At 40.3% G+C, this 23,830-nt stretch overlaps 1 protein-coding gene across 5 annotated transcripts in view; it reads right to left on the reverse strand.

The window, feature by feature from the left end:
- Positions 1-23,830, reverse strand: part of HECW1 (HECT, C2 and WW domain containing E3 ubiquitin protein ligase 1) — a 250,690-nt gene that overhangs the window by 106,307 nt on the left and 120,553 nt on the right. For all 5 annotated transcript variants that reach the window (XM_057365334.1, XM_057365332.1, XM_057365336.1 and 2 more), the window contains one exon: positions 14,259-14,353. In XM_057365334.1, the coding sequence (XP_057221317.1) occupies positions 14,259-14,353 (95 nt within the window). The remainder of the gene's footprint in view (positions 1-14,258; positions 14,354-23,830) is intronic.

The raw sequence follows: 23,830 nt of genomic DNA on the forward strand, positions 1-23,830 counted from the left end.
CCAAACACCAGAAAAATCCCAATACTTCAACAGTGATCACTATGGCTTTGTTAGAGTTCAAACCTGTCAGCAACAGCTTTCAAAYATGCCTATGACAAAGGTAAGTGAGATCCTTTGGGGAAAAATGAGAGAATAGGCTGCTTTAAAAGCCAGGGTTTCCTGACAACAGTGGCACCCCCAGACTTTTCTGGTATTAAGTTTTAAATCTTCCCACGTAGTGAATCAGCTGTACAGTAACAGCCCTTGGTTGTACTCAAACACTTCACCTCTGGAATCAAAATCCTAGTACAGTTACAATCTGAGATACAGTCCATTATGCATTTTGTGAACTCAAGTTTAACACTGGCCAGGGTTTGTTAGGTATTATGAGTCGTGTTGGTGGTCCTTTGCTAAGAATATCAACATGTGGTCTAATTAATGTAGCTTATACTTATGTTCACCATGAACTCCTACCATGTAGCCATAAGGGCAAAAGCTGCCTCAGTGTAAATAAATAGCAGACTTATTGAGTTAAAAAGGGAAATATGTAAGAACAATTTAGTTGCTTTCCTTCAGACTTTACAGATGTACGAYTTAAAACCTCCTTTCAAAGTGGAGTTATTGAGTGGGGAAGTGCTGTATGCTTTCAAGTACAGATGGAAATGAGCTTGCCTGAGAACTCAGCTGGCCAGCCAGGGAAAAAAAGACATAGATATTTAATGGAAATGGAAAATGTTTCTCRAGAGATTCAAGGATTAAAAATGAACAAAGGGTTCACAATTCTATTAAAGAAATATTATGCACATCTGCTGATATATAACATACTGATCTACATCGATTTCCCCACTTGCAAGAAAGCCTGAGAACAAAAGAGGTCCAAGTAATAGTTACAGGAAAAAAATATTTTAAAAGTGTGCAATATTATATAACCTTATTCCATCAACAAAACTATGTTAAGAAAACATGATTATCCTGTCAAGCTCCAAGAAACTGGGGAATGCAAACCTAAAAGATAACTATGAAGCATAAAGTCTGCCTCTTGATACATAAATTTTAATGTGTCTTTCTTTTTTTAGCTCTCTCCCATCATAACTTTTTCTCAATGCAACACTGYAAATGCATTTTTGGTTCACCAGGGTTTTGTGTGAAGTTAAGTACAGGCAATCCAAGATACAGATAAAACAAAAGGTGGCAGGAACATGAAGGGGCTTGCATGCACGTGCAYATGGACATGCACACAGCAATAACATCCATGTACCCTAAACCCATAGGGCAGATACCTGCAGGTGCTGATGGGTGTTGATGYTGAAAAACCTTCTGGCTTTTAGTCACCACCCACTCCTCTCTATCACCTACTCAGGGTATTTCTACTGAAACAACCTGAAAAACTACAATAATGTTCTTCTCTCCCCAGATCTTTCTCCCWGCCCCTCTTCTTTCCAGGGCTAAGGCAGGCAGACAAGAAAACAAAAGAAAGAGATTTCAAGAAAACAAAGTTCTTTTTCTCCATTACTCCGGCTGTTGCAATATCCTTGGTTACTGCAAATCCAGTCAGGACAGAATTGCTGGCATCTATCAGCTGTAGTAGATATGACACTTCAGAGCTACACACAGACATTTTCAGAGCAGGCTACAGATCTGGCKTGAAAAAGTTTTATGACATTCTCCTTTCCCTGTTCATGTCTGGTTGTTTGTCTGACTGCTGCTCTGAGGTAAAGAAATCCATGCAGTGCTCAAAAACAGGCATAAAGGCAAATGACAGCTGCCAAAATTYGCTGAAAATTGCTGAGTGAGACACTGGGCACACATCTACCCATCTCAGCTTAAGTTCATGCTTTGGCTTGTATTCAGATACATGTGATACAGATACATGGACACAAGAAGAGGTCTGGTACCTATCTCCCAGCTTTCCTCTCACTGTGCCACCTTTCCAGCTAGCCATAGGGATCACAGCATCCTTTAGTTTAGGAATATGTGATTCCAAKAAATCTGTGTCACTTTTGTGGGTAGTTCAAAGACTTTACAATCTGTAACCTACCCAAGAATTTATCAGTATTCTCAGCTATACATCAAAGCTTTGTCAAATTGTACTTTGCTTTTGCACAACAGATTCACCAGTTACATGTTCAGATAATTTCTCATCTATGTGTCCTAAACATTTCCCTCCCATCTGAAAACCTGCAGGCTACAGCTCTGACTACAACACAGAGCACAAACAGCTTGGTCAGTGCATCAGGAGACCTCAGACAGAAACCACAGCTAAGCCCCCAYAATCTTTTCTGGGAAAAAAAAGAAAAAGAAAACAAAAAACCACAACCAAAACCACCACCAGCACCAATTTCACTCAACTCTGCATTATAGTCTGAAGCAGCTGTCCACAGTGACATGCCTTAGAGCAATGAAAGTCATTTAAAATGACCACACAAAGAAACACAATGTAAGTAACTTGTATCTAGCCCGTATTTGTGCAAAATTCACCCAGCCTTTGAGAGAAAGAACCGAATAAACAGAAAGGTATCTGCTACTTCATTGGATCTGGCTGTCAGGTTACCATAATCTACACCAATAGATTTAAAACCCATAGCCCCACYTTTGTTATAATTTCTTCCTGCAGGYTTGCCTTTCTCTTCCCTTTTCAYTTGGCAATGTAGCAGAAACAGCAGCAGATACTGTTAAACAAAAGACCATCTTCAAGAAGTAAGAGCATCTCACATCCTCTCATTCCACTGTATTTACCAAGTTTTCCTGATGTCCTATTTTTGTATTATTACAGAAGTATTGTAAGAATTTCACAAAGTAAGTTCCTTCACTGCTCCAGCTCCACCTACTTACTTTGCCTCATTCATGAAAGCTTTTACAGATTCCTTTGGGATTTTATTCATTGCTTCGGATAAGCAGTGAGTTCAAGTTTTTCCCTGTACACCTTTTAAAATTTATTCAACAACTTAAGAAGGCTTTTCCACACAAACAGCTGTCTCTCAGCTAATATTTGCATTCCTTCTTCAACATGAATCATTTCTTCTTTGTTCTATTCAGCATGGCTTACTATGCCAGTTTTCCTGAACGAACACGTCAGTCAGAAACCTGACCACTGTGTTTTCCAGCATAGCTAATACTTACWATTAAGTCTTCTATTTTGTCTCATCAGCTAATAGGAATTAATAGCAGATTAAAGTCTATGACAACAACTTTCATTTGAGAATTCATAACCCTTTTGGAAAGCATTGATTCTTAGCTTATACCCAAGAAGTAAGACATTGCCACCCATATCTGAGGTGAAATATGACGACCAACAGCAGTGCTATATAACAAACTGAACAAGACATAAAAAAGGGGAAAAAAACCCTTGAAAATGCAGGTACTAAAGATGGGTCTTCCTTAAGAAACTAGAATSTGAACAATTAGAATTCATACATTAAGTTAGACAGTGTTGAAAAAGTGTCAGCATGATTTTAGTGATAACCAGAACATGGACTTCTTGTCTTGATGAAAGCACAATGTCCTCCCAGAAACATGACTGAAATTACTTCCTGGGTGTCCCGGTTTCAGCTAGGATRGAGTTAACTTCTCAGTAGCTGTTAGAGTGCTGTGTTTTGGATTCAGAATGAGAATGGTATTGATAACACACTGATGTTTTGGCTTTTGCTAAATTGTGTTTATCCCAAGTCAAGGACTTGTCTCATGCTCTTCCAGTGAAGTGGTTCACAAAAAAAACTGGGAGGGAGCATAGCTAGGATGAGTGATCCGGCCACCGGTTGAACATCAGGAAGAATTTCTTCAAGGAAAGGTCTGTCAAGCATTGGAATGTGCTGCCCAGGGAGGTGGTGGAYTCACCATCCCTGAAGGTGTTCAAGAAACAACTGTACTTGGCACTTAGTGCTTTGACTTAGCTGACTAGGTGGTCAATCGGAGGTTGGAGTCGATAAACTTGAAGGTCTTTTCCAACCTAAACAATCCTATGATTCTATTCTATGGTTTTATACCTCAACTGCAATTCTACACAAAACAGTGAAGTTGTTATCCACACTTGGAATGTCCCCTCATATTTCTATATAAGCACACAAAGATTTTCAACTCATGAACAGCAGAGATTATAACAGATTCTGAAAATGTCTGTTTATGCCCTCAACCAGATTTTAATTTTGTAATGAAAATTGTGCAAAAGAAGATGCAGATCAGAATCCTATGTCACCTGATGCATGTGCTTCTAAAGTTCCTTAGAAGAACTTCAGTAAAAGGAACCGTAGTAAAGCTGTAAGCAGGGCTAACTGATAGAGATGGGAGAGATCAAGAGCTTCTTATCTCCATCTTTCCTAATCCTGGAACTGGCAGAAGACAACAAAATTAAACAAAGGTAAATGCAAAAATTGATTAATTGTTTTTTTCTACTTGCAAGGCCTAATTAAAGGGAAAAAATTGATCCTGTGGGGACACAGAAAGCTTACAATTGACAAGCTCAAAATTATTTCCCTGTTGCARTGACTTGCAGTCATYAAAYMTCCCACTTACAGAAGGGAAACAAGKTTTTCCAACAGCTGCTTCTCTATGCGGGTCCAGTGCACAAAAGGCAAGGACAGCTAGTGAAAACATCAGGGCAAGTCATGATGTGAATAAGCAGTCCTGGAAAAAAAATGGAACACAGAACACCAGACCCTGGTCTTTTTGACTTTATGCCCCATCAGGCAGTACTGCAGACATACAAATTTGACCTAGAGGATTTCATGCCCATACACTGCAGGATTCTTTTAACTTCCATGGTCTCAGGTGTTGGACTAGCTGGATACTGCATTCATCCTGGCAACGTTCCTGTTCCTTTCTTTTTCCTGAGTGAAAAGTGTATTTTTAAAAAAATTAAGATTGTGACAAGTATAAATAGAGCTTTCACTACATAATAGTCAAACACACAAAAATGGGTAGAACACAATGTTCTCTTTTAAAATTCATTAGCAGGTCTCTAGAGCATGCCAGCGAGATTTAAGTCAATGTGTACAAAACTGGCAATAACAAACCAAACTGGCAAATACAGGGGAAAAGGGTAGAAATATCTATTTTTTAAAGCAACATCAAAGCAAATCTTTTTGCAGCTTCTGACCTAAAATGTGCTGGAAATCTGTATCATGCAGTYTAACCTACCCCTGGTAATTTATGTGGGGCTCACCCACAATCAGATTCATGTCCTATCATAGCAAGTAACTCCTAGAAGGGAGGAAGCAGGAGGGCTTCATTCAGCAGTCTATAACATTCAGCTCTGAAGTTCTCCACAGATCTAAATCCTTCTTTCATTACCCCTTCAAAAACTAAAATACCTGCCCTCAGACTACCTGTGTAATGTCAGGAACAGCACTGTTTTTCATTAATCTGACCAGATGCARCAGGGAGTATCTAAGAATGTAAAARAMCAAAGCAAGGATGATTATACCRGTGCAGTGTGCTGAACAGCTGCTGATCTCTCCATAATTTACTAAACCACAGAAAGGAGCAATATGATGTGCAGATATTACTATGGCTATTATGTGACTGTAACAAGAGACATTCCAAAAGCAAGTGGCTGGGCAATACCAGACACTTATTGAACCCATTAACAAATAAATGGCTTGTGTAATGATCTTCTTGGTGTTGCTGAGATAAAATCATTTCAGTTCCCATCTGTCATACTTTTAATTTCTTCACTTCAGCTCTGTGCAGTATTGCAAGCCTGCTAATTAAACCATTCTAAATCTAGATTTAGAAGTCTATACAGGATCAGATGCCCAGTAAGGTCAAATCTGACCWGAGTGCTTTCTTTAAAATAACATGYACCAAAAACCCTAGGGCTACAGKGAGAAGCCCAAAATTGGTGCAACTGAGCCTCAAAGTGAAGACTAGGCTGTGGTCAGGAATACTTAGGGATGGTTCAGCAGCTCCACAATTAGCGCTGCCTAATCCGAGTCCATGAGAGGACAAGAAATGGAAACCAATTTAACAGAACCTGCAAATGGTGGCATTAACCCACCATTAATGCTTTTTTGTTCTTTTCTACTCTGTTTCAAATCTGCAGAACTGCACATTTGGAGTACCTCAACAGGAAAATGTCTGATGGATGTACACTTACAGAATTATTTTACTTAACAATTTAAAAGATGCCAGCTTTTTCTTATGTCACCTTTTTCTTGTTTAAATCCATATGCAGCTTTGTGAAGCTACTATGAATTTAARCATGCCTGCACTGGTAAGAACAGGACTAAAGGCGACAGTGTCAGGACCTCCACCTCCTCTGAACTTCCAATTCAGACCATTCCACTCTTCAGTGCACTGAACAGAACACGTGCCCCAGCCACCTTGCCTGTACAGGCACACAGCCTTCCCCTGCTTCAAGWGCCTGGTACTCTGCCAGGGACACACTTGATATACAGGCCTAGTTATTCCATGCTGTCATACAGTACCTGGATTCACCACAGGATTCAAAGGGGCACTGGYTGCCAGTGCATCAGCAATATGTGCAGAGTCACTGCTCGACACAGCATTTCATGCTGATTGTTTCAAGGCAGCACGGCCAGCACTCCTTGGCCAGCGCCTCCTTGGCGACAGACACCGCATTCCAGAGAAGTGCGGAGCTCATTCCTGCTCTCCCCCTGTCCAGCATCCTACATGCACCATGCAAGAAGCTCTATCCCCTTCTCTCCGAAATGTGCACTTCTTGAAGATGCATGTGAAATGTGCAGGTGGATTTGGACAGAAAAAACACTGAGGTATATTTTAGGAGCATTTGTTGCATTGAAGTTTTTCCCAATCCATTCTGATTTTTGATGCCAAGCTTCATTTTAGGTACTTGGATTTGATCMTTATGATGATCAAATACACTATGCACCTCCATCTTTCATATGGATGGATCAGGAAATTATGAAGAYTCCAAAATTAAATAACATTTAAATATGCAAACAGCTGTGTGCTGGAAAGCAGAGACATTCTGCCTGAGATGGAACAATTAAAATGCACATACCTGCATGTTGAGMGTTATGGGCTGCTGCTCAGGAAATCAGTGTTCACAAGGAAAATTGTTTGCACCTTCCCTGCTCAGTTTGTGCTTGTTAGATAATAAATTATGAACACTTACTTCTCAAAAAGAGTGTAAATCTACGAATGAGTGGTAATAGGAGTTTCAACCATTTCAAGATGAAAAGTCCATAACAAGATAGAGAAAAAAACCACCAGGAGCGTGCACCTGGATAATTTCTTACTTTAGCYACTGACATCTCTGATACCTGTCATAATGAAAACGCAAGTGACCCTACTTGCCATTTCTATTCTGTTTTGAAAGATACGGACAATTTGAAAGAAAATAATTAAACATTTCCAGTAAAGTCAGCAGGGTTTCAGCATATGTTCCACACATTTACAAAATCAGAATGGTAAAAGCAAGTATTACTGGACTGCATTCAGAAGTGACCTTCATTACAAATGAGTTTCCTTAATATTTAAAGAAAATCTCAACCATCCTTATTTAAAATGAGAGTAGGGGAAATAAAAGGAAGAAAAAGGTTATTATTTATAACACAGTGATATAGTTATGCTGCAGCCAGAGGACCAATTACATCCTGGTTACGCTTTCCAACTCCACTAATTCATATAAATGAAGTACTCATTACATGACAGGGTAATTGCAGTGTAAACACAATAGTCTTTATATAACTGGATACTGAAAAAGAGCCTGTGTTACTGAGGTGGCAATAAGAATTAATTTGGACGTATCATTAACCTTCAAATTCTCTGAATCAGTGATAATTAAGATATAGAAAAGCATAACTAAAAATGTAATTACACTGAACTAAGGGCTCAACTGTGCAGGTATTAAGAGGCTGCTCATGGGAGTAAGTATGCTTGAACATGAACTGAGTATGACCAAATCAGGCTGTAAAACACTWCTGTGGGTTTATAATGAAACAGCATGGAAGTGGAGAAAAAAAAAAAAAGCCATTTTTCAGATGTAAGAAGCATGCTGAGGGTTGTTCTGATATCAAAAATCATTCCCTTATATCACATGGCTAGTGTGGTCAAATTCTCCCCTCTGAATGCCCGTTAGCTGTAGCTGTTGAAATGGCTGGTGTATCCATTCTCGAGAACATTTCAAAGAAAGTATACAATAAGTGTAGACAGGATTTTGTAACATGAAAGTGCTAATGTTTCCTATCCACATAAAATCTTTGTCAATTCCCTTCTAAGAGGTACTATTGAACCCCTCTGACCAGCTTGTGTGAGCTATGACACATTCCTAACTCCAGACACCAAAATGTTTTTTCGCACACAGTGACAAAATTGCCCCTTGAAAGCCTACAGAAAACCAAGGACACACAGAACTGTCTGTTCAAATGCTGAAGCAACTCCCCAGTCAGTGTAATAATTTCTTTGAATTCGAAGACTCATGTCTYCATGTTATATCACTACATGATGTCAGCCTACACCAGTGGCAAAGAATGAGCAGGCAGGATGTGAGCAGTACTGATGCTGTTGTGAAAGAAATCCCATCAGGGACAACCCAAAATGGGAAGGCACTTCCAACAGATGAGAAACTCACACAGGTCACAGTTTGTGTATCAGCTACATTTTCAGAATTATTCATCTCAAATGGTTCATCAGGGAATCCATTCACTTTCAGCAATCGTTTCTTAGCATATATGTTTTCTGCTATGTGCCCTTTTACATTGGAAAGGGACCTTAGGCCGACAGAGAGCACTTTGTATTTGACTGCTTCCTTCCAGCTGAGTGAATATTTCCAGTTATTTCCCCTGCTTCTTTTGGCTTGATTTTTTTTTCATTCCTGAGTGACTTAATCCCCTTTGCAGGTAACAGGGGGAGACCTATACAGGGATGGATAGAATATAGGTGGTACTAACAACACTGTTCCTCGCCTTGTATTGGAAGGCGGAACTCTGGCTACTTCTCACCTCAGGATAAGAAAAGAGGGGATTCTCTTGCTCACTTTTGACACTCAGTCACCTAAGCATACCCATAGCTTCCAGAGAAGTGCTGCTCCCCTCCCTGGAAATGCTGAGCCTTTCAAGGTACACASCTTACACTTGTTTAAGATGTACCTGGCTTGCATTCTTTGCTGTGATTAATTGCAGCAGCCTGATGTTGTGTTTTCCATAAACTTTTTTTTTAACCTCAATTGCTGAACAGTGCAGAAGTCACCAGAAATTTCTGCTCCCTCTTTATTTGGTGTTTGTTGAAGTATAATTATACCTACACCCTCAAAATCAGACTGTTACATTTATTTCATAGCAACRTCCTAGAAACATGGACAGTTTTAARATTTGCTTACCAAAGAATCAGACATGAAATGAAAAAGAAGACACAGATGAGATTTTTAAATCTAGCCTTCCAATAGAATGAGTGATGCAGCTGCCTGTACAAGCACACTCTCATAAAATCTCATCTTGGAGCACATACATGGAAATGAAGCAGAATCCTTCATTATCAAACATTCTTTGGCAGCCCAYGCTCTGACGTGACAGCACGTAATGCAAATATTTAGAGCAGGAAGTCTTCAGGAATGATCAGTCACCACCAAATAGCAGCAGCTTATCAAGTAGTAATTCCTGTTGTGGAAAACCCAGCTGAGGCAGCACTTCCACACAAACAAACCAGAAAAAGTCTCTTTCACTAATCAGCTCCAATTTACACAACTTTTCCCACATTGCTAAGTGTATTTGATTAGTGCCACCACGATCTGTGAGACAGAAACAATAGCAAGAAAGCTCCAGAAGTTCAATCAGCTGAGGTTCTTTGCATCTAATACACAGTGAGTGAATGGTCCCAATTTAATGAAGACATTTGTTCTGAGGCTAAAGCATTGATTCTCCACTTACTGCCTTTTAATTGTGATGCACCCAATTTATCTTTTTAGGCTATAAACTCTCAGGKAAAAAGGTTCTTCTTCTTTCTTCTGTATGCTGTTCTCATGCCAGCTTTATTTCACTGCAGGAAAACTAGGTTACATAATTTTCATATTAGCAAGATAAACTTCCCTATTGCTAGATTTAATTGCTGTAACCCGTATTTCTTCCTGCAACATCTGATGTAAAGTTGAATCTGTGGTGACAATATTATGAATAATGAAGAGTTACAAATAAAGGAACATTCCAGATGTTGTGAAAATGTTTTTTCCTAGCAAGAAAACTGTTTGCTCATCCATACCATGGTAAAGGTAATGCTTTAGTACTATAAATTCCTATGCACAAGCAACACTGCCTTCTACTATTTCAGAAAAAAAGGAACCAGCCAGGGTGTTCATTTTCATTTTTTCCAGAATTGCAGGTGCTATGTTTTACTGTCATTACCCCCAAGCCTATCTGCTGCCCCAAATTCACATTTAAGCTCCTGTCATGTATGAATTGGCCAAAGTGCACAGCCCTTCGCTCCCAGATATTCAAGCTTGATGATTCACAGGCAATAAAATGTGACAGGACTTTTCACCAACAAATGAACTGCAGGGCATCCTAATCAGCAGGCAAGGCAGCTCTAATAACTGGGTTACAGCGTAAGGAGATAAACTCAAATGGAGCAGAACATTCATAAGACAAGAAAAGCGAGATGCTACTCAGCCTAAAGCTCCGCTGGTGCTATACAAATACATCCAACTTACACAGCAGCTTTTTTTCCCTTTGGAAGTGGGATTSCTTTCAACAGCCAGTTAAAGACGTCTCAGCAGCACATGAATAAGAATAGCAAACCGCTTACAGCCCCCAGCATGACTACTTCCAGCTTCTTTTCCCTTTTCAATTGCAACAAACTGCAGTCAGACACACAATGGAAGGGGTTTCTTTCRTTGTTTTAAACTGCAGTGTCAGGATACTGCTGGTTATCTGTGTTTTCAGACTCGTTGGCAGGACACACACCAAGCAGCCAATCTGCCAGCTGCTGACCCTGACGAAGGAGCTGCCACACGCTCCGAGGCTTGGACAGAACCCACTTGGGTGGCTCTGGCATCAGCTGCAGATGAGTTAGTGCTAGCAATAAAAACACTGTCCCTAGAAGGTCACCTGTCCCCAAATGCTGCTTCTCAAACGACACCTGCTCTGGATATTTTTTCCTAAGCTGTGCCAAAAAAAAAAAGCTTTGCTTATGTAAAAAACYGAAAGCCTCCTTCCCTCTGTCCCCCTACTGACAGCCTAAGAGTCAGAGTGAATTTGTGACACTGTCAAGACAATGGCAAAACTCTCTTTGGCTCAAGGCAACCATCCTTTCAAAAAAYTTCAGCCTCTACACCCACAGTAGGATCCTTAATGAGATTTTCTCCTTTTAAAGCTATTTTTTCTAATGCAGGTCTCTCAGCCACTGTTAAAACTCCTACTGACTGCAACAGAGGGTAAATCTCTAAGCACAGACCACAGGATCACTTCTTTCAGCAGAAAGATGTGCAGAAAGCTGTCCCAGGATCTGAAGAAAACTTCATCTGAGRAGCAGAGACCCTCTCTGCACTCAGGCCACAGCAGTTGGACGACCACAGCTTTTGTTAGTACTGTAAGAAATGCCATGCCTGGCACCCTGGGGCAGTGCTCCAAATCACTGGAGCAATGAAAGCAACTGAGCAGTTTGATGCATCCCCATCCATCAAGAAAGGGCCTGTGTGTCAAGCCTCACTAGGGTAAGAAGTGTCAGGGACCTCAGATGAGCTACAGGCATGGTGCTGGACTGTCACAGCCCTTAACTGATTGCACAAAATAGTGAAATCACAGTRAAAAGGTGAGTGTTTGCAGCTCTAGAGATAATATCTGCACTTTGCATGGCAACACCCAAGCTCCAGCAGCAACTAGTGCAGAGGCCCACAAGAACCAAGAAAAGACTAGGGCTGGGCAAATCTCTTGTCATTCCCTTCCCCACCTGTGCAGTGCGAGTAGCAYCACCTGCCAATGGCAGAGGATGCTGTGAAACATTCAGATAGATCAGTAATAAAGCTTGGACATGTACTGCAGGAAGCCAGATGGAGAAAGCCATCTGATGGTATCAGCTGGGACTGGAATTTGGTGGATCACRCTTAGCTGAAAGCCTTCACACAGGCAAGAACCCACCCAGTGTTTTTCTCCAAACTCCAAACTGTTTCAAATCTACAGCACTTCCCCCCMCATCTTTGCACTCATGCAGAAGCTCCATCCAAGTTCATATTGCATAACCTATTCTGCCATTCCATTGTTGTTGTCTTCACTCAGTATTTGCCTTACAATGCACCAAATAAGTCATGCAGCAAAACAAGGAAGAAAAAACAACAGACAAAAAGATGCTCCACCTATAACATCGCTGGCCTCTCTGGTCTGCAAAAAACCCACAGAGCCTCTTTAAAAACTCAGAAAAATTAGAAGATTATAGAAAAAGAAWGTTATTTCCAAGGACAGTGGTTTTGCCCTCACACAGAAAATCACTTTTAATCACATTTTGTTTTTCAGTCATTTACAGCATACTCAACTGAAGGTCATAATAGGCGCTTCTCATCTGATTTCTATGAAGACCATGAGTACTGCATGAAGAGGATTTTCTTTTAAACACAGGTCCTGCTCAGCTGAAAGTGAATGGCTGTTTTATTTCCCCACAAATATGTATGTAAATGTCTCAGCTGAAGAACTTGGAGAGATTAGCTATTTGCATACTACAAAGGCATAGGTCCCCAGACATTCTTCTAACTTCATACATACTGCTGCTACTTAATAATGAAAGACTAACCCTTCCACACTAGACCTGAAAAATCTGTGTAATTGGTTCCAACTCAGGTSTAAGACATGGATGGGAATAATGCAACAAAAATTCTAATCTCTCAACCTACTAGTATTTATTCTCTGGTTAGCCAGTTTACCTTTCAGGGAAGACAGGGACAAAAATCAATGACAGAGATTATCCCAGCAAATTATAACAGCTGGGAAATCAGCAACAAGTCCTGGGGCAACAAGATGTGAGTCACTACAGGYTAAAAAGAACTTTTCAGCAACCTTCCCAACGAAGATATCCAAGGCCACATCATAATGTTCTTCTGAAGAAAGCTGAAGGAAAGTCTCCAGGCTGTAAAACTGATGAATGTCTTCACCATGGGCACGTCAGAAAGGTGCAACAAGACATGACTGCCTTTTATTCCTAAAGGACATGCCAGCAGCCCCTACCCAGCATACAGTTTGCAGCTATTTTGGGCATCAAAAGAAGGCAAAGAGAAACCACCAAAAGTCTTTACACAGCTCAGGAGTGAAAAAATGAATCCATCCTGGCTCTGGTAGAATCAGATASAGCCAATACACAGTATGGGAGACTTTTCAGCCTTGCTAGAAATATTATCTTGGGACTGGGAAAAAAGCAATCAAAAACCCACACCAAAAACGCAACAACAAAAGCAAGAAAAACTACACCAAAAAGAAGGCTAAAAATTTAAGCCTCGGTGATGTCCACTGAAACCTATATACACCCACAGGTAAGACAGGTCTTTCCTGTTCTTTCCTGAACTCTTTTTCCAGGCAAAACAATATCTGAACTAGTCCTTTTCTTACACTGGTTGGAATAGAACTCMTCAGCTGATGCAGGTCTCTGCCAAGCCTGGCAGGCAGTGAAACACTGTAAGCAAGGCCAGACAAGCTTTGGAGGTCATCAAGTCTCTCTGTGGGCTTCTGAAAGATGTTTCACTCTCCGGGTGATAAAATTTTCCAATACCAGACAAGATATATAGCTTTTTAGAGCTATCTAAGACACAGAGCTTTTCTAGGCTCTAGCAAATCAAAATTGCTCTCAATGAAGCCTCAATCTGTCAAAAATGATGTTCAGTCCTTTGACAGATCRGGTCCTGAGTGCCCACTTCTTACCACTGATGAGAACATGTCAGAGTGTGCCTGTTCCTGGAACTCAGAGGCACTGCTGAGAAAATGCTCATTTASAGAAAAGCACCTTAAAATAGGAAAATCTATTCCCTTTCTAGACATTTACCGTATTTACTGCCCAGGGATCCCAAATCCTCTACAGGTATCACCCAAATCCCACATCACCAAGCAGAGAGCAGATAACATTATAGAACAGGATGCAGCTAGAATATGGGACTTGCCCCAAATCCAAGAGGTTATCTGTGACAGATTCAGAGCCGAATCTACATTCTCTTGGCATACAAACTCACATTTTCACAGAAAGACCACCCATTTCTCTGTACCACAATACAAAGAAGAGCAAATACTATGTTCAGTTTTGATATAAAGGTATATAATGCAGGCAGGGAAAGCAAGGCATACCACAGTGACAACAGAACATACATGGAAAAATAAAATGTCAGCATAACTTACAGGAGCTGCGTTGTTTTTCACTGTGATACTCGGAGTTGTGGCTCGTAGCGCCCCACTCACGCCATGGTAGTACTTGAAGCAGATCTTTGTTTCAGCTAAGAAAAAAATCCAAAAAGTATATTTAAGATTAGAAAAACTGCCAGGGAGAAGCTGCATGATCAGCTGAAGCTCACAGGCACAAGGCTGGCAAGGAGTTAAACTGTGAATGGTTCATTCTGTCTGGCTGGCATGACATTATACCTCCTGCTTCTGATCTTTGCCAGGGTGAAATCTAGACTTTGGTTCATGGATTTAAAACAGTTAAAACCCAAACCTCTTCTGAGCAGAAGTTACCACAGGCAGACCTTAGAGCACCTTTAGTAAGAAAAAAGTAGGGACATATAAATCTTCCCTGTTCAGACATACCCAGCACTAATGTGCAGAGAAATTGAGGAACTTCCTTAGGACAAGATTGCATAGCTGCTCATTGACAGGTTTCACTGTGTCAATTTGTTCTGGCCTTGGTCAGGGCAAGGATGTAGATCTCCAAAGATTTAACTGCTCTGCCAGTTAAACACTAAAGCATTTTTCAGGAAGAGCAGAGTACCACCAGACCCCGCCTTAATGTATTTCCAMTGACTTTTAAAGATTTAAATTAGGTGATGAACACAGGAAAGGTCGTGATTTTTGACACTCACAGCGCTGCTCTTTGCCACATGCATTGACACTCAAATTAATAATATTGAGGGAAATTCATCTCAGTAATTGTATCAAGGCACAGATGTGAAAACAGCTTCTTGTTAATCATCCCCTCTAAACTCACTTTCTTGTCTGCTACAAGAAGGAAAGACAGTTCCAGACACCTTCTGTTGCTCTGTGACTACAAACAGATGCAAAGTGCTGCTATTTACCTACTTGTCTGAAACTGGTGACCTGCTGGAGCACATCCTGGCCTACCTGCTGGCATGCAAGAGTTTTCTATGAACTAGATGTGAACCGGCTTGGTATGTGCCTACATACAGTCAGGACACAGCAATTATGTACTGTTACACGTATGTTTGCGGATCTGAAAAATGCCTGTTTAAATAAAAGAAGCTTTCACATCTTTTAGTTTTAAYTGCATAACAACATGGGAATATTCATCTCTTCCATAACATACTTGAAGGTGCTTTTCATAACCAAGGTTTTTTTAAAATCTTCCTGTGCAGGTGCTGCTGAAACTCAGGAAATATCAGCCTTTGTCTGCAGAGCTACAACAACACTTACTACAACTAAAGCGTCTATGATTAAAAAAGAAAAAAGAAATGTCAATTACATGTTTTAACACACAAATTGCATTGCAGTTTTAACACCAGTAGCAAAATAAGCCAAATCACTGCAGCTGTGACAAAATATTATGCAATGTTAAGAGCTGCRACTTTGGCCACAGATTATGGTGCTGTGATCTGCTGTTTGCCAAATCCAAGAAACAACCTTGCAGCACTCCAAAGAAGCAAAACTTGGGACACGAAAAGTGGTGGAGACCCTGAACAACGTGGGCCTGAATTGCTTAACCCTGACACCTACACAGGAACACACAAGAGGAAAAAGAAATTGTGATCTTTTTTGAAGGACAAAATAATTTTTAAAGTGCAAAGCCTTCCCAATTTTCACATGTGACTTGGGAAACAAAAAGCAAAGAGGTTATGTTCCCAAGTAGTTCGAGCACTAYTTGCTTTCAGGTGGCTTCCCAGTCCTCTAACCTGAGGAGTGCTGCAGGAATGCACAGTCCATCGATGAGAAGCACAGTGCCAACACACCAGGGTAATCTGTCACCCTATTTTTCATCCCCTGTTCTTCATCAGACAACCAGGTGCATATTTCTGCTCATACACTGAAAATACATGCCTCTCCCACTATATTCACTATGTAGACGTGTCCCATTTACTTCACAGCACTCCACAATTGGAACAGGCTACAAAGTCCTTCAGCACCTCCACGAGGAGCTTTGGGGCCCATCYTGGGGTTGAATTCATAACTATACCCCCAAATGAAATTCTGCAAGYTCAAGAGATTTACTTGAGGTGTCAGTGCAGCTGAGCAAGCGACCCTGCTGTTGCACCTGGGAGCGGCAGTTTTTTCCTTTTGGCAGCAAAAAAAAGCTGAATGAGCCTGTGGGACAGAAAAACTGCAAGTCCAGATTGTATTTTCACGTTGTAATTTTCTCTACAGGACTTTTAACAGCTCAGCAGCTAACTCATTTACTCGCTGAGAGGACAGCAAAAGCTGAGGATATCACAATATCTAAAACATGCAGTTCTCACCAATTATTCAAATCTTAATGTTCGTCTCCCCCAGAGATTTTTAGCTACAGTTTGCACAGAACATTGAGAGCTAGAATAAAGACAAGCTTTTGTTTTTTTTTTTTTAGTTGTGTTTTTTTTTTTTAAATTTTATTAACGTGTGATGTTAATAAAATATAACTTCAAGTATTAGCTTGTATGACAATGTTCAGACCCCACAGCAGGAAATCTTGTCGTAGGTTGACAAGTAGGAAATCAGCAACCACGTGCATCAGGAAAATTTTAAAAGAATACRTTTAATTAAAGTAAAAGTATTAGAGAGAACAGGAGGAGAGAAGAATATAATCATGTGTAGTTAATCTGGATATTAGTACCACTTTTAGGGACAAAAAGTTACTCTGATGTCTGAATATGTATTTGGAAAGAACCATGTGGGTACTATATTTTCACACTGCAATTTTCAATTTAATTTGCCCACATACAGGTGCAAACTGGCAAGAAAGCAACTCAAGAGAGATGCAAGTATCACACTGAATCCAAAACAGTGGCAGAATTGGAGCCATTCATCAAGCAGTGGTAGAGGTGGTGCTTAATCACCTCATTCATCAAATCAAAGATTTCAGAGAACAGATCTGAGGAAGAATGTYTCCTGGAGGCCTTCGTAAGTTGAGAAATTGCTCTAGAAGCATCAAAGGAACAACATTTTCTTTTTTCTAGATTTCTCCCTCCGCTTTTGCTTATATTGTTTCCATACTGAAAATATGCAAGTGTCTATTTTCAACATTAAGACAAAACTTCAGCAAGTATAAAACTTGCAAAATTATGTACAGTTTCTTTGTGTGTAAAAATGCCACTAGGACTACAGCTGGCCAGTTTTTGGCCATGAGCCATTCTTTCTAAATAACATTGTTTTGGCGCAACAGAGTYCTAACATTTTAATTCATCTGAAGATTGCCCTTGCATTCCTGAATCACCTCTGAGACATTTCCAAAACACATTTAGAAACCTGTAGGCTTGGTACCACTGCATCTGCAGATAAACAGAAAGCACTGGAAGTATAGCAGTAATAGACATTAACCTGAATATTTTCCAGCTGGCATTTGTAAATAATAGGTACTTACAAAGGCTTTTTGCATTGTAGTCTTGTAGATTAGCTTGTTCTGGAGTAAAGAAGACCATTTAACTGTGYCCTGCTGCCTTAGCTACATGGCATAGTGCACAGGTCAGGAGTAGGTGTTGTCTAGTTAATCCCCAGTTATAAATAAATGTGCACCATTGTTATTTTCATCTCCGATTATTTAGAGAYCATTGAATCCAGTAATGAAGTGCTGATGTTAAAGTTAGAAAGTAATGAGGTTAAATTCTTCTTTCAATTAGCAAAAGAGCTAATGAAACTGGTAAACCTTCCAAGAGATGAGATGCCTAAAGGGGTTTATAAATAGTCATGTCTRTGGCAACTACCAAACTACTCAGCAATTCACATGGATCAAGAACAAACAGCATTGTACTTCCTTTACACTGGGCTTGGTATCTCCATTTGTGCCACTTTTGGCTGGAGTAGAGTTMATTTTCTTCACAGTGGCAGRTATGSGGYTGTGTTTTGGATTTGTGCTGAACACAGGGTTGATAATAYAGAGATGTTTCTGTTGCTGCTGAGCAGGGCTTACACAGACCCAAAGMTTTTTCTGCTTTTCACACTGYCACACTGGCCAGGAGACTGGGGGTGCATAAAAAACTGGGAGGAGACATATCTGRGACAGGTGACCCCAGCTGACCAAAGGGATATTCCAGACCATATGACATCATGTTCAGTATATAAAGTGAGGGGAAGAATGATGAAAGATGGGGATGTTTGGAGTGGTGGCAATTGTCTTTCCAAGTAGCCATTGCACATAATGGAGTCCTGCTCTYCTGGAGATGGCTGAACACCTGCCTGCCCATGGGMAGTGGTGATAGAATTCCTTGTTTTGCTTTGTTTGTGTGCACAGCTTTTGCTTTCCCTATTAAATCRTTTTTATCTCAGCCCAGTTTTCTGGCTTTTACCCTTCCGATTCTCCTCCCAATGCCAYTGGAGGAGGAGTAAGAAAGTAGATRTGCAGGGCTTTGCTGCTGGCTGGGGTTGAACCATGACAGCACTACACCATTACTGCGTTACAGCTTTCTGCTGCATTGATATAAATAAGGAACTCCCCAAGTTGTATGCTCAGATCCACCCCTGTGACTATTACAGGTGCAGGAAAAATACAACTGCCCAAAAGGAAGGCCCTCAAGGTATGGCAAGGAAGAATAATCAGAGCCAGGCAACAGGAGGGGTGATTTTGTTTTCCTCCTTGCACCAAGCACCTGTGTGGGCCACACAGGTTAGGAGAACGGGAGAGGAACTGGGATGTACTTCATCCTTAGACATCGCAGAGACCACTCCTCATTCAGAGGAAAGCACTGCAAAGTTTGACTTTTGCCAGAGAAACTCTGCCACAGGGCTTCATTCCTCTCACAAGAATAAAGTTAATTTCACAAARATTATTTCACTTTCAAAGTCCTGAGTTATCTCAGTTACCAAATCAGTTCTGCAAATTAACTGGAACATTAATTTATCAGCTGAACATTACTCAGGCAATAGTTTACACTGCCTCTGCAACCACGCAGCCCTTGAAAACACTCATTATGAAACTGAAGTGAGAGGACAAAATCTAGTAGGGTCTGCTGATGAATTGCAACTGGAGGTATTGAAGGCTGAAAGTTTCCAAGATGGCTCCTAGTTCCTCTCATCCAGCCACTTTTCCATCAGTGTTCTTAGTCCTGTTGGTTTATTTGATACCCTTTCCCTTTAAAATACTTCCATTCCTACTAATCTTCCTCATTTCTTCAGAGTTGTCAAAACTGCCCTAAATGTCTTCTCTAAAGTTCACTTGCCTTTATAATTCTCTGTTCTTTGCTTACTAAGGTCAACCTGATCTCACAAGCTTAGTTTCCACTGAAGGGTAGATTTATTATTTCAAATAGATATTAAAAAAAGCTCTGCCAAGATTATGCAGTTTCCCTTGTTAAGCTAAGAAACCCCAGAATACCCTAATGAGTATTTAAAGGAAAACTAAATTATATTCTTTGGGGGAGGGAGGMAGCATCAGCTGGTGTTTGATAGGAGTGTGAGATGCACCTGGGGCACTTTCACAAGCTTGTGATTTACTCCCATGACACTTTTTGTTTCAGTTAAACAGCTGAGGTGACAAGGCATTAGCTAAGCATTTCTCAGCACTGTAAAAAGCATCTCAGGGAAGTAATGCCAGTCTTAAAAAAATGAGTCATTTTTGATCAACTCAATCTATTACTAAAAGAGCTGTTGTTGCTCTTTTGGGCAAAYACTGTGCATAAAAAATGAAAGGTGTCAAAACCAGTAATGAAAAGGTAGCTGTCTCTGGTAAGTGGCTGGGAACCAAGTGAACCAAATCAGACAGCAAAGCAATTAAGTTATGAGTCATAAAGTTTTCCCTAGAGAGGAGCCAGAAGTGGAATAAGCAACCATATGATACTGTGCTACAATCCAATTGCTGTGGGRCCATCCTGAATTAAGGTAGCCACAGTGATCCCTAGAAGCAGAGACAGCACATGTCAAAGTGAAGACTGTGAGTCAATGGAGGGGGAGAACTGTTTAAATACAATGGGTAAACAGGGAGAGGCATATGAAAATAACAGGACAAGGAATTACAATGGGAAGCCAAAACAGAAAGATTAAAGACAGTTTACATGTGGTGTTGAAGTACCGGAATTGAGTGAGTAAGCAATGTCCTTGAGGGGAGGATTGAGATTGTAAGAGAATCRGTGCACAGAATGGRACAGGGGAGAAAGCAGAGACTGCARCTGTGTWAAAACAAGACTAAAYGAGAAGAAAGCAGGGAAAAGGAAACAAAGCAAAGAAAGGCAGACAGGGATAGAATAAGAAAGTCAAACCTGAAGAAGAAAGGAAGAGTCACTGAGACCTTTAGGCAGCATGGAGCACAAAGTAGCTGTATCAGCAGCTACCTGTGAAACCTGGTGTGTACATCATGTCCACTTCTCATGCCTGACCTTTCTTCTCCACCTGCTGCTGCCTCCAGCACCCATCTCCTTTCTATGAATATCACTGCAAGTGTAGAGAGCAGGTAAACYGTGCAACACGAAGAGGTGAAACCCAGCATCCCTGCATCAGCATGAGCCTTTCCCTAAGCATCAATAATTTTTAGATAAATTTAGGCAGTTTCTCATGATACTGTACCTGCCCTGTCAGCAAAGAACTAATTCTCATAATGAAGATAAAAGGTAAGKTTATTASTGGCAGATAKAATTTGTACTTACAATGTTGATACATGGTACTGTTTATTTCCATCATGTAAGCCTGCTGCTGCTYCATGCAAACAATGGCTCTTATTTCTTGTGCTCTGTCAGAAAAATTGCCAGTTCCAGGCATTGGCTGTCTCCAGCAAGCACTAGTGACACTACAGCCAGCAAGCTGGTTTGCTRCTCAGCTGCCTATGGACTGTGTACTTCCTTAAGCCATGAACTGCATGTGCTCACAGCATTTGTTTAGTATCACAACCACCTACGGCTTTCTGAAAAATGCCTCGGTTTTTAGACAACTAACAGTTTAGTAACCAAACAAGGCCTAAACAGATGTGTTTTCCTAATCCCTGTAGCAGAATGGGTTCCAATCTTCTGATGACTTTTTCCTTGCCCTGCTCTAAAATGTGCACAAACACTTAGCAGGCTTCTTCAGAGAAACTGCAAGACTTGAGATTTTGAAGTCTCACCTTTCAGATAATTATGTTTCACAGCAAGAAAGAAAGAAGTATCTGGAGCCAGAATTAAGGCTGACCAGTACATATCAACAATTTGAGGCACAAACATTTGAAAGGAAACCCTAATAGCTCAAAAACAATCTGTAGAACAGTCAGAAAATTTCTAACCAAGTTTTAACTTTAAGCCAAAAATCCACATTTGTCAAGACACAGAAATGCATGGGTAGAACATTCAAATAACCTTAATTCTGCACTACAGTATATTACAGTATTTGTAATTGTAACTGATATTTGAAGAACAGATCAGATGAATATAGCATTTTTTATCTCCAGAAGTTGTTGCACAGACTATTCCTTCCCAAGGGYTGCACACTGAGGGCTGGAGTTATCTCTTTTATAATGGGAGAGCTGATTATTATCATTTATTATATTATTGATTTTTTGTTCTGTTGATCTGCAGATACTCCCCACTATTGACTTTCGCTTTTATTTCCCCTGCTTGATAATTTGATTCGGCAGCTAACTGCCATGACAAGAGTAGTAGGGGAAAGTAGTACACTAATAATTAATGTGTAGTAACAAATCTTCATATTCAGTGGTCCAGTGTCCTCTGTCCTAACTTCATTTGTTTGGGCCTTCAGTGCTGCAAGCTCCACATTATACTGATTTTGAGTCTAGCTTTGTATAATCCACCTCTCTTACTATGCTGTTCATATGAAGTGACATGTATGTTTACTCATGGGGAAGTTTTTCAGGTGTGGGCTCCTAAGCACAAGACAAAATCACACCATGTTTGCCTTATATAAAGGCATCTAGGAGTTTCTGCTGCAGGACAGATAAGACAAAATGGCTCTGTAAACTGCTGTTCAGGGAAAACATACAGATCTAATTTCAATAGGCTGCTGCTTATGAATTTCCAGAACCTACAGGAATCTAATGTTTTTATGTAAATCAGCTTAAGGAYGAGTTTTTCATCATAAGCATTAGCAAGCAAGAAATTTGAGAAAAAATTGCCATCATCAAAGTATTTTAACTGTGTGTTCGTTGAGTCCATAATAACTGAAAAACATGCCTGAAGTTTGCTCTCTGGTCCTTGGCACTCTTGCACATTGCATGAAAATCAGCATCGCAGGCAAAACCTAACACATGGTTCATCTTATTTGAGGTAGGTRATCTAAAATTACTTCTGAAATGCAACGATTACTACAGACTGTTTTAAAACAATACTTTTGTTTTAAAATTGCTCATCATCTTGGTTACAATGGACTCTACAGTTCTTTATCAAAATTTARTATTAGAGAAAGAATTTCTACATGTCCAGTACACTGGAAATGASCCCTTTCTGCCTCCCATGCAGAAAGCCATCTATTCACTGTAGTCGTGGCCTCTTAGTTACATTAGAGTCACTGACATATTCAGGAAAATAATTTGAACTGAAAATATAGTGCCTAACTCTGTTCCCAATTACRCCAATATATATTAAATCACAACATAAACAGATATAAAATGAGTATACAGAAACATTGACACCCCTGAGCTTTGTTCTGAGTGTCATCAGAAGCACTGCGAAGGTAACGTAGAGATGACAAAAGTATTAACTCTATACAATAATGCACTGCTCCACAAGAGAGGAAGGGTGGGCAGAGCTGGGGACCTTTCCCCACTCTTCATTTGGATGTACAGTCACTGTGCTGTCCCAGATGAACCAGGCCCCTATCAATTGCCCCTATCACAATGTATCCTTTAGGCTTCCAGGTATTATGTCTGCCTCAAGTTAACTGCATGCTAGAGAAGATACTTGTCAACCATCAGTTCTTTGCTTTTATCAGGGCAATTGTAAAGTCTTCATTAAATACATATGACTGAATTATGCCTTCAAGCACAGCCTCGAGCAAGAGATAACGCATGAACTTCAGAAGCCAAGTGCTTCAAACACAGCCCTCTCCACAACAAAGTGTTTTCATTCCTTTAATCTCAAAATCCATGTATACCTTTGGATTTATAGAAGTACAGAATTACATCAGATTYATGATCAACAATTAGTATTTAGGAAGGCATAAACCATAACTTTATCCAGTGCTTGCTTTGTGACGGGAGAGGACAACACAAAAAGGGATACCTTGCAACTCTGAATCTGGCCAGTCAGGGAGGAAATAATGTTTTCATTTACATTAGTAGCACCTGCTACAGCACTTGTTGAGCTGGTCTTCAMTCACAGTCTGATAAGTATAACTATAACCTTAGAAACAGAACATTTTCTTGAGTCAGTCTTTCTTTTTTTTCCCCCCAAGAAAGTTACCTTTGAAGACCAGTGACAAAACAAACCATCCTGGTGCTCACCATTCCCCTAGCTCCTCTTACACATTATGTCCTTTCTCATTACCCTGCCAACTCTGCCAGTCAGAAGCTCTGTTTATTTACATTTCTCAGATCTGCTCARTCACTATAAGAAAGCTTTAGAACAACAGTTTATATTTTCAGCAGCCAGGCCAGGTGATATTAAAACTCAGCATTCTCTCTGATTGGGAGCTGTCACAGT

This window comes from Malurus melanocephalus, unplaced genomic scaffold (assembly GCF_030028575.1).
Source record: "Malurus melanocephalus ecotype Western Australia unplaced genomic scaffold, MMel_1.1 scaffold_51, whole genome shotgun sequence".
NCBI classification, from domain to species: Eukaryota; Metazoa; Chordata; class Aves; order Passeriformes; family Maluridae; genus Malurus; species Malurus melanocephalus.